The sequence below is a fragment of the Condylura cristata genome, unplaced genomic scaffold, assembly GCF_000260355.1.
Source record: "Condylura cristata isolate star-nosed mole 26May11 unplaced genomic scaffold, ConCri1.0 scaffold00024, whole genome shotgun sequence".
Lineage (NCBI taxonomy): Eukaryota > Metazoa > Chordata > Mammalia > Eulipotyphla > Talpidae > Condylura > Condylura cristata.
Genome location: NW_004567125.1, coordinates 28,776,320 through 28,792,099, shown reverse-complemented (window position 1 = coordinate 28,792,099; position 15,780 = coordinate 28,776,320). Strand labels below are relative to the sequence as shown.

The 15,780-nt window shown below is 37.6% G+C and overlaps 1 protein-coding gene across 1 annotated transcript in view; it reads right to left on the bottom strand.

Moving 5' to 3' along the window:
* Positions 1-251: 251 nt before the first annotated feature.
* Positions 252-15,780, bottom strand: part of PLA2G4A (phospholipase A2, group IVA (cytosolic, calcium-dependent)) — a 102,029-nt gene continuing 86,500 nt past the window's right edge. The window contains exons 15-17 of the mRNA XM_012728925.1: positions 9,329-9,524; positions 7,661-7,818; positions 252-732 (exon numbers count right to left, since the gene is read on the bottom strand). Coding sequence (XP_012584379.1) covers positions 601-732; positions 7,661-7,818; positions 9,329-9,524 — 486 coding nt within the window. The 3' untranslated portion in view covers positions 252-600. The remainder of the gene's footprint in view (positions 733-7,660; positions 7,819-9,328; positions 9,525-15,780) is intronic.

Genomic DNA, 15,780 nt, shown 5'->3' with positions numbered 1-15,780 from the left:
TTTACTGCTTAATGGCTTTGGCCATTGAGTTTGCTTTCAGTTGATTCTTTAATATGCCTACAGGACATACTGAGAAAAGCCTAGATGATCCTCTTGGAGAGACTGACCCTTTTGGTACAATGTCATTATAAATGATAATCAAAAGTTAAGTTATACTAATTTGCATACAGATGCATTTATTTCATATAAGTAAAAACACATATATAAATAAAAAATAGTGTTATCTCATAGTATGAATAAATCCAGTCAGTGATTAACATTTACACACAATACAAAGTCATAGTTATTGAGCTTGAATTGTTAAATATTCTAAAAAGAAACTACACTTGTAAAAAAGGCATGTAAGATGCTTGGTCAGGAATATCTAAAAATAAGTATATGTTCTTACATTTGCATTAGGAAATTTATACTGATAGAAAATGCAGCTCAGTATACTACTATATAATTAACATTATTAACCTAACAAACATATCAGGACAGCCTCATGCAGTCAAATAACTGCAACTTTGAGTATCAGTTAGTCTCTGTGCTTTTAAATCCAGTTGCCATGGCATTGCAAATAGCTTCAGCTCAGAAATTCTTGCGTTTTTTAAGCACAAACTAGGCAGTGGGTTTGCTTAGAAATTCCTTGTTGAAGAATCTTCTTGCTTCAATGTTACTGAGGGAAACAGAACAACGAGATGGATTTTGTCTTCTATATTCAATGCTTTCAATAATGGCATTCTGTATCACCTACAGAGAGAAGCAAAACAGATCAATTAGTTCTGCTCTGAACTCACTCAAACATTTTCTTGGTCAAAACAAAAACTGAATTGATCTTTTAATCATAGTATTCTCTTAGAAAGAGAGACACCTTGGGGTCTTACCTGTGTTTATTATTTCAACCCTAGATGAAAGAGTGAAGATGGTGAAAGAGTGAAGTTGCCAAGCTCCCCTTGGCCTCCCAAAAACATATTCACAACCAGACTACACTGAGACAGAATAACTCCTGAATGATGTAAAGATGACTTCTGTAGGCATCAAGAGGGCTTTCATGCAGGAAGTGTGTAGGAAATACTGTAATTTAACTGTCCATAGAGTGATACCAGAGGGAGAGAATGTTGCTATACAGAGTCTCTGCTATTGTTGAGGGTTCACAGCTCATTGGGGACTTTAAAACTCCAAACACTATATTACAGAAAGGATGCACAAAGCTGGTATGTGGGATGGAGGGTGTTCTATCAGAGAACAGGTGCAGAGAGTAAGCAGGCAGAGACCTCTGGCAGAACACTGCAAGAGTAGGCAGATTCCTGCAAATCCAGAGAATATACCACTGGATTAGCAACAGGGTACCCTGAGCTGGAGAATGAAATATCTTGCACCACTAAACTGGTGAGCTGAGAACAGAGATGTTCTTGGTGACTGCCAGTGTGCAGTCTCTGTAAGTTGGTGACTGTTGGTCTGAACCTACGTCTCTCAAAGGAGAATAACTGGAACCTGAATATCCAGGGAAGGCTAGCCTGGAATGCCTGTTTCCTTATAAAGACGCTATTTTCTGCAGCCTGGAGCTGTGCATGTGAAGCACCTGTCTCCCCCCTCTGGGGGCCGAAGCTGAGATAAGCAGTATTACTAAGCAAAATTCCAAACAACTGGGTCCCAGACATGAAGCAAGTGCCCAAAAGCAAGTTCCATACTTGAAAGGCAGAGAATAAATCCTGGACTGTGACCATTTAAACTCTAATCTCTTCACAGTGCTACTGTTCAACCACATCTTGGAAGTTGAGGCATATAGGAGTGTTCGTGATGGAGAGGAAACTGTACCCCCAAATTGGGTATCTGAACACTTGCAGCACATTAGAAGCTTGAACTATTGGAGGCACCTTTTGGCATCTTTTTTTCCCAGTTCCTATTGACTACCTCTTACTGGCACTAGTGTCCCTGTCATTCAAACAGGTGCAGAAGCTCTAGTTTATGAAACAATAGACACACAAAGATCCTAAGTAAAAAACAAAACAAAAAAAACAAAAAGAAAACAGGCTTATACTAAGCTACCTGTAGGCATGGTTTAGGGTCAGTTTATAAATGCCAGAAAGAAACCTCCTTATCTTAATCCATAATGAACAAATAGAATACCATATCACAAATGCTGGATTAATGAAGATTGGAGAGAAAGAAGAACAGATCAAAAATACTACAGTGAAAAAAAATTCCAAAAGATGTCTTGATATAGAAGAAATGTGGAATCTGATGTGTTTAAAGTAAATTATAAGCAGTTACAAAAAGTTATTTCTCGATGAAATTAAAACAACAGATCAACAAAAACAAGACTATAAAAGGTATGAATAGAAAGTATGAGACCGTTACAAATATAATTAAAGATTTTAAACAGTGCTGTAACTGAATTAAGAAATACAGTTCTGGGCCCCAATAGTAGACAAATGCAAATAACAGAGAGAATCAATGAATTGAATGTGTGATGGCAGGAAACACACACCCACAAACAGCGAAAAGAAAAATGAATTTAATAAAGTTAATAGTGTAGGAGCTCTGTGGGGTGATTTAATGAGAAATAATATCCATATTATGAAAGTCCCAGGAGACTAGAGAAGTGCATAAAACATCTATTTGTTGACATAAAAATAGCCAAGAATTTTCCTAAGCAGAGGGAAAAAAGCAGAGTTCCTGACCCAAGAGGTCAAAAGAGTAACAAGCAAGTCCAAACACAGACACATGAAGACACATAAAGATCAAACTGCTGAAATAAGTAACATAGGAACCAAAAAGACCATGTGAAAGAAAATTTAAAAAATCAACACATCTTTTGAGAGGCTAACAAAGAAGAGAGAAAACATGAGTAAACAAAAATGAGGAAGGGGAAATTACTCAGAGAACATAGAAGTGCAGAAGGTCCTAAGAGATTACTACACAACTACAGATCAACAAACTCAACAACCTTGAAGAAATGAATGAACCTCCAGAATGATATTGTTTATTAAAACTACACCAGGAAGAAACAGAAATGCTGGGGAAAAAAAAAATCATTGTCATGAAATTGAGTGAGTAATCAAAAATCTCCTCAAAACCAAAACCCAGGATCAGTTTTAGAAGGAATATTTTTTAAACTTATGAAGTAGAGGTTCTGCCCATCTTACTCAAACTATTCCTAAAAATCCAGTAAGGAATGAATCCTAATATTAACATTCTTGTTTTCCAAGCCAACCATTATTCTAATGCAAAAACTGAATATCCTGAAAGTTATTAATATAAAACTTTCAACAAAATACTACCAAATGAATTCAACAACCAATTACAAAGACCATGAGCAAGTGGGACTTAACCAGGGATGATACACAAGTCAATCAATGAAATATACTACCTTAACCAAACACATGATAAAAAAATCACACGATAATATAGAGATAGATAGGGAGAAATCCTATGACAAGATACAAGAACCATTTATGACAAAAACTCTGAACAAGTTGGGAATAGAAGGAAACTAACTCGATATAATAAAGATCAAATAGCACAAACTTACAGCTAATTTAATACGTAAAGGTGGAAAACTAAAAGCTTTCCCTTTAAGATCAGGAACAAGACAAAGATACACACTGTCATCACTTTTGTTTAATTTAATTAGAGGTTTTAACTTATCATATGATAATAAGAAATAGAAAAAATCCAGACTGGGAAAAAGAAGTGAAGTGATCATTATTTACAGGTGAGCTGGTATAATAGAAAATCCTAGAGACCCATCAAGAAACCATGGATTTGTAACAATATATGAACACAAGAAATGGGCGATTACAAAATTAACATGAAAATTAGTTGTGTTTTTATTTACAAATCATGAACAAGAAGAAAAAAGAAATTAGGAAATAGTAATGCTTTAGAATTGTAGTTAGATGACTGTGGGGGAAAACTGAGATATGTAATATCAACCACAGCTTTTAGCAACTCAAAATCATCATGCCTTAAGCTATGACATCACTTCCCTAGTTCTGTCTCATTAGAAATACAACTTCAAAACAGGGATTAGAGCATCTATTAGGAAGCACCAGACACAAAATTTTGCCCCAGAACTCAGGCAGGCTTCATGAATAACACAAAACTCAAACTTGCAAATGCCTCTCTAGTAGGAGAATTTCCCACTATTTTTAGAAGGTTTCAACTTACAGATAATAGAAGAGATAATATGCTACTGGAAAATATTATTATCATAGTGGCTGCTTCTATTGATTGTGCCTCACCTGCCAAACCCTGAAATTATTTTATTTAATCCTCATTCCAATCTTATAAGATACATATCATTGTTTCTCTCACAAGTGGAGAAAGTCACATTTAGAAAAGTCATCCAAATGTCCAATATCACTCAGCCCAGACAGCAAGCAAGGTTAGAACAACCAATTTGTAAGGCTCCAAAGCACCTGTGAGGACAGCTCCATGTTTATCACTACACCCCATGTGTACACCAGGCTTCTAAATCCAACAGAAAATCAGAACACAAAAGGCTACCATAGTTAAAGCACTGAGGTGGTGAGGGGGGACAGGAACTTGGCAGGGGGGCCGAGGGAAAGCAGACACCAGATGCTGATGGGGAGCCAGTCATTGTCAGTGAGTGAGCAGAAGCAGAGCCAAAGCTGTCTCAAGCTGGACCGGAACTATAGCTGTCAGATGCAGGGTGGCCTTTTCAAATGAGTATTGCAGTTAGAATGTGATTTGAAGATGAATATCTGCACTAAGTGGTTGTGGCCACATAGCTGAAAGCTGTTGTATGGGACTGGCAGCCAAGTGTCTGCATTAGAAGTGCTCATATTCCCAGTGCAAGAAAACAGATACGTGGTTGCTGAGGCTGGAGTGAGTAACCCACTCTATTCAGCTGGTGCACACATAAATGAGAGATGTAGCTGGTGGGGTCTTGTGAGCTCTTCAGCATTTGGCCTCAGCAGTTTAATTGCTCTTTATTATCTTATAAAAAAAGATTTGATGCTGACAAAATATGTTTTCTTTGTTAAAATCAGGGGTGTAGTGTGGCAGAGGTAGGATGGAAGGGGAAACACCAAAGGAGAAATAAAATATCAGTGAACACTAGAGACCTTGCCAGGGTGCAACATACTTGTGTGTACATAATCAACTCTCACTTGAACACAAGATCATATCATTTAAGAGGAAACCTATAGTCATTCATTCATAGAAATATTACTTAGAGCCTAGGCAACTATTACCTATACAGACTTGTCTATTATTTTTTAATGCTGGGAATTTATAAGTTTTGGGGGGTGCCACCATGGTGGTACAGGCTGTAGGCACTCATAGGTGAGGGTCCCATTTAATGAGAACCTTCTGCCTGCAGGGCATGGCTCACACACCAGCTGGCTAAAGACGCACTCACTACTGTCACAATGACAGGGACTGAGACCTTGTTCCAGAAATGAGGAAAACAAGGCACAATAGGCTGAAACATTACAGCAGTGATATTACATGTTTTCTTTTAAAGAGATGTCAAACATGGAGCCCCTCTGGGGTTGAAAAGTGAACCAAAATGTGACCTTGCTTCTCCATGTTGTTCTTGGAGACAAAAGTTCTTACAAGCAATTAAAAACCTGCCTGGTAAAATGGCTTGTTGAGAAGCAACATTTGAAGCATTGTAAGTGAGGGCAGTTATTTCAGAATTCAGTGTATTTTTTGTTTAGGCTTTAACTTTTTCACTTCTGTGTCAAACTATTTTGAAGAATGTATGTAAATATATAAATAGAACTATATCATGTATAGCAAAGAGCTTAGCAGGTTTTATATAAAACAGCAGAAAAACAATGAGAGAAATGTAGTTAAGTTACATGTATATCTATAAATATACTGTATAATGCATGTTATATATTATATACACTCAGATATAAATATATGTATGCATGTATACAGATAAACTTTCATATATATACAGGTCTACTTACACACACACACACACACACACACACACACACACACCCCTTTTATTTTACGAACTCCAACAGTGTGTTTATATATTCTTTCAATCTGCTTAAGGACAACTGAACAAGCCCTAATACATTTTATCCCCAGGAATAAATAGTTTTGAGTTTATTGACCTCATACTAGAAAAAACAGAATTACTGTGATATTATCTTTTAGTTTTCCTTTAAGAGCATGGAGCTCTATAACACAGAATATTAATTTGAGAATGTTTTTTCTCAATACTCTAATACTGTTTTTCCCTGAATATTCACCATCACCACAGAAATAATGTAGCACATAGATTTCAGATATCATCTGCTTGTAAGACAAAAGGAAAAAGAGGAATAAATATATTTAGAAAATTATACCATAAACGTCAATAAGTGTATTTTATACAAAGAGCCTCATGTTATCCACGAACAAAGGCTGACAAGTGTTTTAGACTTGCAGGAAATGAAGCTTATTGGGGAAAATTGCTGTAAGCATGTTGACTAAACAACAAATGATGATCTAACTGAAAACTGTACATGATTGGTCAGTACTAGTCTCTCGGCCAACCAAACACTGAGCAGACTAGATGCCCGAATTCTACTAGTTTACCAACATAGTCAAATCTGATATAATCAGAAAACCCTTCCCATACTGTGTCCACACTCCAGCAAGTCAGTCATGACAGCATCTATTTCCATGGTTATTTTTTTTTTAAAGATTTATTTATTCATACAGAACTGGGGTACAGGCCAGAGATGCGGAGGGTGGGAGAACCCACCAGAGACAGAGTGGGGAGCAGAATAGGCAGATCGAGAAGGTACACTGCTGAAGGGAGCAGCGGGCGGGTCAGGAGAGGTCTGCCACACAATGTGGATCTCCTTTGGGGTAGGCGGGGATCGAACTCATGAGGAAGTGGTTTAAGCTTCTCAGTGCTGTGCTTTAACCTGCTGCGCCATCAGGGAGGGCCCGGTTATTCTTTTTTTTAATGTGTAAAATCCCATTACATTAGTGAGGTTGGGTTTTTACAACCAATAATGCTTTGTTGGACACTGTGATTCATGAACACAGATTTCTAAGGTCATCATCCAGATATATTGAAAACCTGACCACCCAGAGAATACATTTTGTGAAAGATGACACACCCAGGGCTTATCCCTACAGCTTGAATTCCAGTTACACAACAGAGCTCCCAGATGGTGAGTTAGAGATGAAAGAATTTCTTGTTAGTATGGAATGGAATCTTTTGAGCAGATGCAGTAGTGATAGGAATGACTGATAAATGGAGAGAATGATTTGTTTCTAAAGTTTCTAAAGCAAAGTGTACTAGATATCTCAAAGGCTAAAAATGGGAAGGCTGCCACTTTTGGTGACATTCCCCAAACCCACGAAAGATATTTAAAAGCAAGAAAAATTCCTTAAAATTTGTAAACTATTTTTTCCCCCCAGATTAACCATACTATGATGAACACACTAGATCCTTTGGAGAAAAAAGCTGCACATTAAGTAATCCTTCAAACAGTAGTACAAATGTGGGCTTTGCCAATTTAGAAGCATTCATTTTCTTATGTGTGAATTTTATAGGGTTCTACTGGAAATTAAGAAAATAAGTAATGGAAAATAAAATGGGACTTTTGTTTCACTTTAAATTAATTCCAAAGGGACATTGCTATCCATGTTTCGGGAAATAATTGTCCTTGTCAGTGGCCACAGGGATACTTACATCAATGTTATTCAGGGTATTGAAGTGCATCAGATCATGCAGCCTTTTGAATGCTTGATTTGGATATTGAAAGTTGAAAGTGGAAAATGGTGAATCAGGATCATCAAAAATATCAAAATCTGCTATTTCTTTCTCTTCCTTAGTTTCTCTGGGAACACCTAAACAGCAAAAGCATCTCAAATGAAGTTATGGTAAAAGCTATAAAAGTATCTCTAAAATCTAGGGAATGAAATAAACACAACATTGGAAGCCTCCCAGGAATCACATAACCTGTGTAGACACTATTAGGCTCTATCTAAATTCACTGGACTTGATCATTTCTGTGTGTTCTGATATGGTAACTTCAAATTGCCAATATTTGCACCTCTGTGCCCACAGGCTTTCTTTATCTCCCTGCAAGTGTTCCACTTGCAAGCAACAGGCTGGAAATTCCAGTTAACAGTGCTTTGTCCCAGGAAATATTCAACCAAAGACGCTAAGAAGTTAGTACAAAAATATCCAAGATCAATATCCCCTCTTTCTATGTCAGTGGGAAGGACAATCTGGACCATGTGAGCTCTTACATTTCCTAGAGTTCTCCAGTAGGATCAAGTTCTTGTGTGGCAGACTTAATACAACTTTTGTATGTCCTTCCTTCATCACTTCTCCACATCTTCACTCAGTTCCTTCCTTCACCCAAATAAACTAAGCGCACTAGATTTCTTTTCTCAGAATCTTCTTCTGGGACAATACAAACCACACTATCTAGTTGTCTTCATGCCACACAACTCCCCTCCACAGTCTTGCTTGAAGATTAACAGTGACAGAAAATTCTCTAGATCTCCAGTTAATACACAGTTGAAAAACTATTGGATTTTGGAAAAGTCATGGTGCATTTTTGTTTGAAAAACAGAAAAAAAACTTTTAAAAAAGTCATGACTTTTCTGGCAGTCCAATAAAATGGCCAATCAATTTGTCTTTCTTTCTCTGTTGTTGAAGCAGGTCTCAGAATAACCTCCATTTCTCCTTATCCTTTCTCTGTCTTTTTTCACTGAGTAAAAAGTTACTTTCTGTTCCATAGTCTACTCTCAAAGCTTCTGTAGCTATAAGTTTTGTGTCTCTTTTCACAATATTTTCTGGTCCTAAAATAATGTGGTTTTTAGGCCTTTAGCATTTTACTTATCAATCCCTACATCTCCTTCTGGATTTAGAAAGGTCTACAGACTTCTCTGGATGTGGTGAGACAGAACAACTATACCATAGGCTGGATCCTCTTTTGCTATGAAAATCTGAAATTACTAGCTATAATATGCTGCTAGATTACACTGATCTGTGGTCAGCTGAAATGTTTTCTTTTGAAAGGGTTCCCACACAAGGATGAGATTTAAAGATGTAACAACCCTCATGGGGAGGCCACTGAGCAATTAAAACAAACATAGTCTGAGGTTTGGGAGTACAATTCTAGACATTCTTACTGAGCTAGTTGTTAATCCTTCAATTTCTGGATTATGAAGAACTCAGAGATTCTTGGGGCATAAAAGTGGGGGAGTACTTGGGGTGTCAGGATAGCAGCTATATATATGAAGGTAAGGGAAGCATTCAATATTGCAATAGCTGGGATAGTGTAAACCAGCTTAATGTTGATCTTACTCCTTTCCCAGATTTTTATATATACAACTCCCAACATACCTGGAGCCTTGAACTTCCTGAAGTTGATGTTAGCCAGAACAAAATGGATGATAGTTGGGCAATCTTTCTCCATATCCGGATTCTTAGGCTTAAAGACGTAGCATTCCTTCAGTCCTTCTCGATCAAACACGTGAGGATCAATCTTTGGGAAGGGTAGCTTGTTCATTTTAGCCCACTTTTCTGCAAGCAGAAGTTCCTATGGGAGGAGGAGAAAGATACATTTGGGAATCATTAGGCTTTTTGCTCAGTTGTTCAGGCAAACATTCAGTGGTCTACTACAAGCAAGCAGTGTGCTCCTTCCTAGGATAAACAGTCACCCTGTTTTCCAGAAACTCATCAATGTCAAAATATTTAAAAGTACTCTATAAACAAATTTGCTATGGTCATGTCAATTCTTGGCTCTGAGTTAGCTCATTAAGAAAATTAAAAATCATCAATAAACTGAACCAGATGAGATTATGTTGACATGACTATAGTTTGGGGGCATTTATAAATTATGTGAGTGGTTTTTTTTTTTAAAGATTTATTTATTTGTGCATACAGAACTGGAGTACAGGCCAGAGACTCAGGGGTGGCGAGAGGCTTCACCAGAGACAGAGTGGGGAGCAGAACAGGCAGATGGATGAAGTACACTGCTGAGGGGAGCAGCAGGAGAAGGTCAGGAGAAGTCTGCCACGCCATGTGATCACCTCGGGGCAGGCAGGAATAGAACTCAAGCGGAAGTGGTTTCAGCTTCTTAGTGCAGTGCTTTAACCCACTGCACCACCAGGGAGGGCCTGTGAGTGTTTTTTAACCCTCTGGAGTCCTTTGACTAACCTGATGAAGCAGAATGGGGGACACTTGGTTAATGAATATGCGTGTGTCTACTCTGCAAAATGAATAAACTCTAATACATTTTGTAAGTACCAATTTATTTGAGTTACTCTCAGTCACTTTTTTTGGCTTCTATTTATGAAAGGAAACTTATTTTCTACCTCAGTGTTGTTGATTGATGTGTAGTGGCCAAGGGAAAGCCAGACAGAGCTACACGGAGTAAAGTTAGAGGGTATCCAGATTGCACAATAGTGTCTACATATTAGCCCCTTGTCCCTAAGTAGACTGTCTTCACCTGAGAGAGAAGGCAACTAGACACACTCACAGCAGCTGCAGGTCAGCTGCTAATGTGAAACGTGACTAAGACATACATATTTGTTGTCAACCCATGTTTGCCTCTTTCTGAAGCAAGGCTGACCAGGGCACACACAAGCAATACATTTAAACAAGAGAACATAAATTAACACAGAGAGGTACAATGGAAAGAATTTAAATACAGTTAAAGAGCCCTTCCTGGATGTGCAAACAGGCTAAAGCACAGCACTTAGCAGCTAGCCACTTCAGTGTGAGTTCAATCCCCAGCCCCAGAGCTGATTCACATAGTGAGGCAGACCTCTCCTGACCCCCCAGAGCTGATTCACATAGTGAGGCAGACCTCTCCTGACCCTCCCGCTGTTCCCCTCAGCAGTGTACTTCATCAATCTGCCTGTTCTGCTCTTCACTCTGTCTATGGTGAATCCTCTCACTGCCCATCACCTCTGGCTTCCACCCTGGTCCTGTATGCATAAATAAATAAATATTTTTTAAAAATTAAAAAATATATAGTTAAAAGGGAATGGAAGGGCCCTCCCTGGTGGCACAGTGGGTTAAAGCACAGAATTAAGAAACTAAAGCCACTTCAGCATGAGTTCCATCCTCACCCCAGAGGTGATCCACATGGTGTAGCAGACCTCTCCTGACCCACCCCTGCTCCCCTCAGCAGTGTACTTCATCAGTCAGCTGGTTCTGCTCCTCACTCTGTCTTTGGTGAATCCTTTCATGGCCCCTGCACCTCTGGCCTGTACCCCAGTTCTGTATGCATAAATAAATAAATCTTAAAAAAAAAAAAAAGAACAAGACAAATAAGAAGCAAACTCTTATGGTAGGAAAAGCATTGGGGCCAGATGCCTGGGTTATATTGTGAGTTCTGATTTTGGGGGCATTTATTAATATCAACACTCATATCTCAAGCATAAAATAGGGATGTAAAGATAACAATACACATAAGATTGCTATTATAATTAGTACTTATAAAGTATTCAGAAGAGTGTCTGTTGCATAGTATACACTATTTGACATTTGATAAATAAATACCAATAGAAAGTAAAAGAGATAGAAGAGAAATGAGGAAAGAAAAAAGGAATGTGGAAAACAGGAACGGTATAGATAAATTCCTGGAGATAGGAGGTTTTAGAAAAATAGCCATTAATTACAATTTTAACTTTTGTTTTATCATCACCACACAGACTCAATTAATAAAAATCAATGATTGCCATTCTGAGCTCTGAAGTAGGACATGGTGACATAAAACTCTTGTTATGGGATGACAGCCTAGTAGGTGAGAGATAGTAATCAAATAACTTCAGGCTTAAAACTGTGATAAATGCTATAGAAAAACCATATATTCTTGAGATTTTATTGAAACTTGGACTATAACTTCTGAACTTAGATTAATTGATTCAACAGATTTTCCAGATCACCAGCTATGTTCTGGGCACCTGCTATGCTGAGTCCTTGGAGACTACAACCAATGGGAGAGACTGTGCGTGTGACACTGCAGGATGACAGAGAGGGGAATGTGATGCTTGGCTGCAGCCGTGGCTCTACAGTAGAAAAGACCCACTTCATATATGGACGACTTGGCTTGCCAGCTCGGTGATAGGAGACAAACTGTTTAACTCATATAGCCCAAAAGGAAAGGAGTGATTTTGTGGACTGAAGTATACACTGTGATAGTGGGGGGTAACATGTAACAACAAGCAAACAAACAGGACCAGAGACTTTCCCTCAAACAACAGATGCCAACCCCATCGCAGGGGCAGTTCACCTTGTTCCTTCTTTCTCAGCAACCACTGTCAGAGAAAGTTAATGCTATTAGGGGCCCTCCCTGGTGGCGCAACATTAAAGCACAGCTCTACAAAGCTAGCCACAGCCACTTCAAGCTCAAGTTTGATCCCCGGCCAGGAGGTGATCCACATGGTGCAGGAGACTTCTGGCCTGCCTGCTACTCCCCTCAGCAGTATATTTCAGTTGCTCTACCTGGTCTGCTCCCCACTCTGTCTCTGGTGAATCTTTTCATCCCCACATCTCTGGCCTATACTCCAGTTCTATATGCATAAATAAATAAATCTTAAAAAAAAAAGAAAGTAAATGCTATTATTTTCCTCTAGATTGCTGTGAGGATTAAGCAAAGTAATGTATTAAAATCTCTCTCAGTGAGAAAACAAGTACTTTGAGATAATACCTTATATTTAGAGAAAAAATATATTTTTCATTGAACTTCCACTGTTGGATGCTTTTGAAGTATTGTGAATTTTAAGTGTATCAATTCTCAGTGCCATTTACAAGGAAGTAATCATTGGGAGCGCAAAGGATGTAATATATCTTAAACATCTCTTTCATAAATTGTTATATATCACTGAACATCTCATGCCTATAAACAACTTTTTGTTTAAAACTTGAGAACACTTTTATCCCTGACTCCATTCTGCCCCCTGAAACTTTAATTTATTCAGCTTACTATTTCTGGTCTAGCATTGCCCACAGTTACTCATTTGAGATTATTCAACATAAAAATAAAACCAAAGGTTCACCCCTGTGAATCAATTGCGTGCAAAGAAAGAAAAGAAAGCCTTTTAGTGTTTGCAAACATGACTCAAAGGTATGACCAATGATGTGTGGGGCTGTGTGGAGAAAGAGGAAAAGGGAATTATATGAGGTAAAACATGAAGCTATTTTTAGATTGCTCTTCCAACCCTGGAATCAGGAAGCAACAGAAACTTTCCCTTTTCTCAGACAAATCTGTTGTGGAACTCATGAAAACTGATGACGACAAACAGTGATTACAGGATGGAAAAACCATCTCTTCTTTGATGTCTCATTTATCTGGAAAGACTGGAAAACAGACAAACTATGAGTGGAGCAGACAGTTCGAAAGGTTTCTAGAAGAATGTGGTGAGTAAAAATAACAGCTGTACTACCAGCTAGAGTGATATGCCAGAGCTGCGTACAACTGTGCTCTGTTACAACCATCCACTGTGGCTGCTATTTGGTACCTCCGATATTCCACACAGATGTGGACGAATTCATGGCAAATTTACATAGCACTTAAACTGAAATGATTTTCTGTGGAGATAAAAAATTTCCAGTATCCTTCAAAGGGGCGCTTTGTAAGATGTTTATGCTTAATTTTGAGTACCAAAATACCTTTTTTCCCCTTTTTATTGAGGCATAATTGATATATTATATTCTATTAATTTCAAGTGAACAACATATGGACTTAACATTTGTATGTATTGTGAAATTGTCACTGCAAATCTGTCACCAAATATAGTTATATGTTGTTCTTCTTTTGAGAAATTTTTAAAACTACTCTCAACAATTTTCAAATATTTAATAAAGTATTCTTAACATAGATAATAATAAACAAAGTGATTATATATATAGTCAGTAATGACTATAAGCTTAGTCACCCATGCTGTACCTTATTACAGAAACAACTGAAAGGAGAGGAAAAAAAATCATTAAATGGCACAGAAATAGTGATATATTCAAACTACAGTGACAAATGGCATGTATGTGCCATTTTATTTATTTACATATATAGATAAATACATGTGCATAACTATATAATATGCAAATATGTGTTTAAATATGTAAATTAACCTCTTTGTGTGTATTATAAATTAGCTTTGCTCTAAGTTTTTTCTTTACACAAATGCAAGATATGTACCTTCCAAGATATTTATTTATTTTAAATAGATTTATTTATTTATTTATACAGAATTGGGGTACAGGCCAGAGATGCAGGGTGGTGAGAGGCATCACCTGAGACAGCAGGGGTGGGGGGGCGGGTAGAACAGGCAGATGGAGGAAGTACACTGCTGAGGGGGAGCAGGGGGGGGTCAGGAGAGGTCTGCCGTGCCATGTGGGTCACCTCCAGGGCGGGGATCAAACTGATACTGAAGTGTCTTTAGCTTCTTAGTGCTGTGCTTTAACCTGCTGCACCACCAGGGAGGACCCGATATTTATTATTTTTTAAGACCTATTTTTAGATTTAGGAGAGGTATGGAACACAAATTATTAAGTAAATTTATAGAATCTTTAAACAATATCAAAGCAATTAATGTAAGGGGCAATGGATAGAAAATACAATGTAGAATTCATTGTTCTGTAGTGATGTTCACTCTCACTTCCAATAAAAAGCATGTTGCCTTATTTGACATGACAATAGGTATAAAAATAATGTTTTCCATCTAATAACATGTAGAATTTACATAGCACTTTATAATTCTTGTTTTTCACTAACAGTTTACTACACACTCACAAAATATGTAAGAAATTAACATGAGATATATCTACTCAATCTGAGACATCTGATTCTCAGTGACCAATGTAGGTGTAGAGGGTTGAATGGTGGCCATATAAAAAAAATAAGATCAAAAGAAATTATATTCATTATATGTTTGAATCAATGTGTTTGACTGGTAGTTGTGCAGGTCCAATTAACTGCTAACAATTAGGGTGAAAAGAGATTATTATATTGTATTTCTAGCCAAGTAGGCTTGTTTTGGTTGAATATTCCTTCTTTTAAACTTATTTAAATTTAAAAAAACATGATGCTGAAAAACATATAAAAAAATAAGACCATGCTTTATTGCTCCTTATGCCCCTCTAGGAATTATATATTAAATTTATTTTAAAAAGGAGGTTTTGCAAATGTAATTAGGGTCCGAAGATGAGATTACTGTGGAGTATCTAGGTAGATTATAAATGTAATGACAAATGCCCTTAGAAGGGACAACCAGAAGTCACACACAGAGAGACCATCATGTGAATGGAGGCTGAGAGTAGAGTTAAGTAGCCACATATCAAGAAAATTCTGGAATTACCAGAAATAGAAAAAGGTAGAAAAGAATCCTCCAGTGGAGCCTTTGGAAGGAGTGCTGCTCTGAGGGTATCTTGATTCTGGCTTTCAGAACTATCAGAGAACATATTAGTGCTGTTTTAAGCCCCTATGCTTGTGGTAATTTGTTAAGGCAGCTCCAGGAAACTGATACAAGATGTAAGTCTATAAATGCTGCACATAATAACATGACCTTCAATAGGCATGCCCAGGTAGCTAGCAGTTGAACTAGTTTGACCATGATGTTGTCAACCAAACTAAGAATCAAAAGAAAGTCAGATGGGAACTAATAAAACAGTGGTCATGCTCTAATATCAGCAAATAAGTCAAGTTAGTGTGAAAAAATACAGGTTCTCTTCCCATTATCTGTGGTTTATATGGAATTTTGACCTTGAGTGAACTGTAGGGTGATAAAATTAATTTAGATACATTACTTCTGTCATTTTTGAAGATTGGTTCATCTCATACTTTCCTC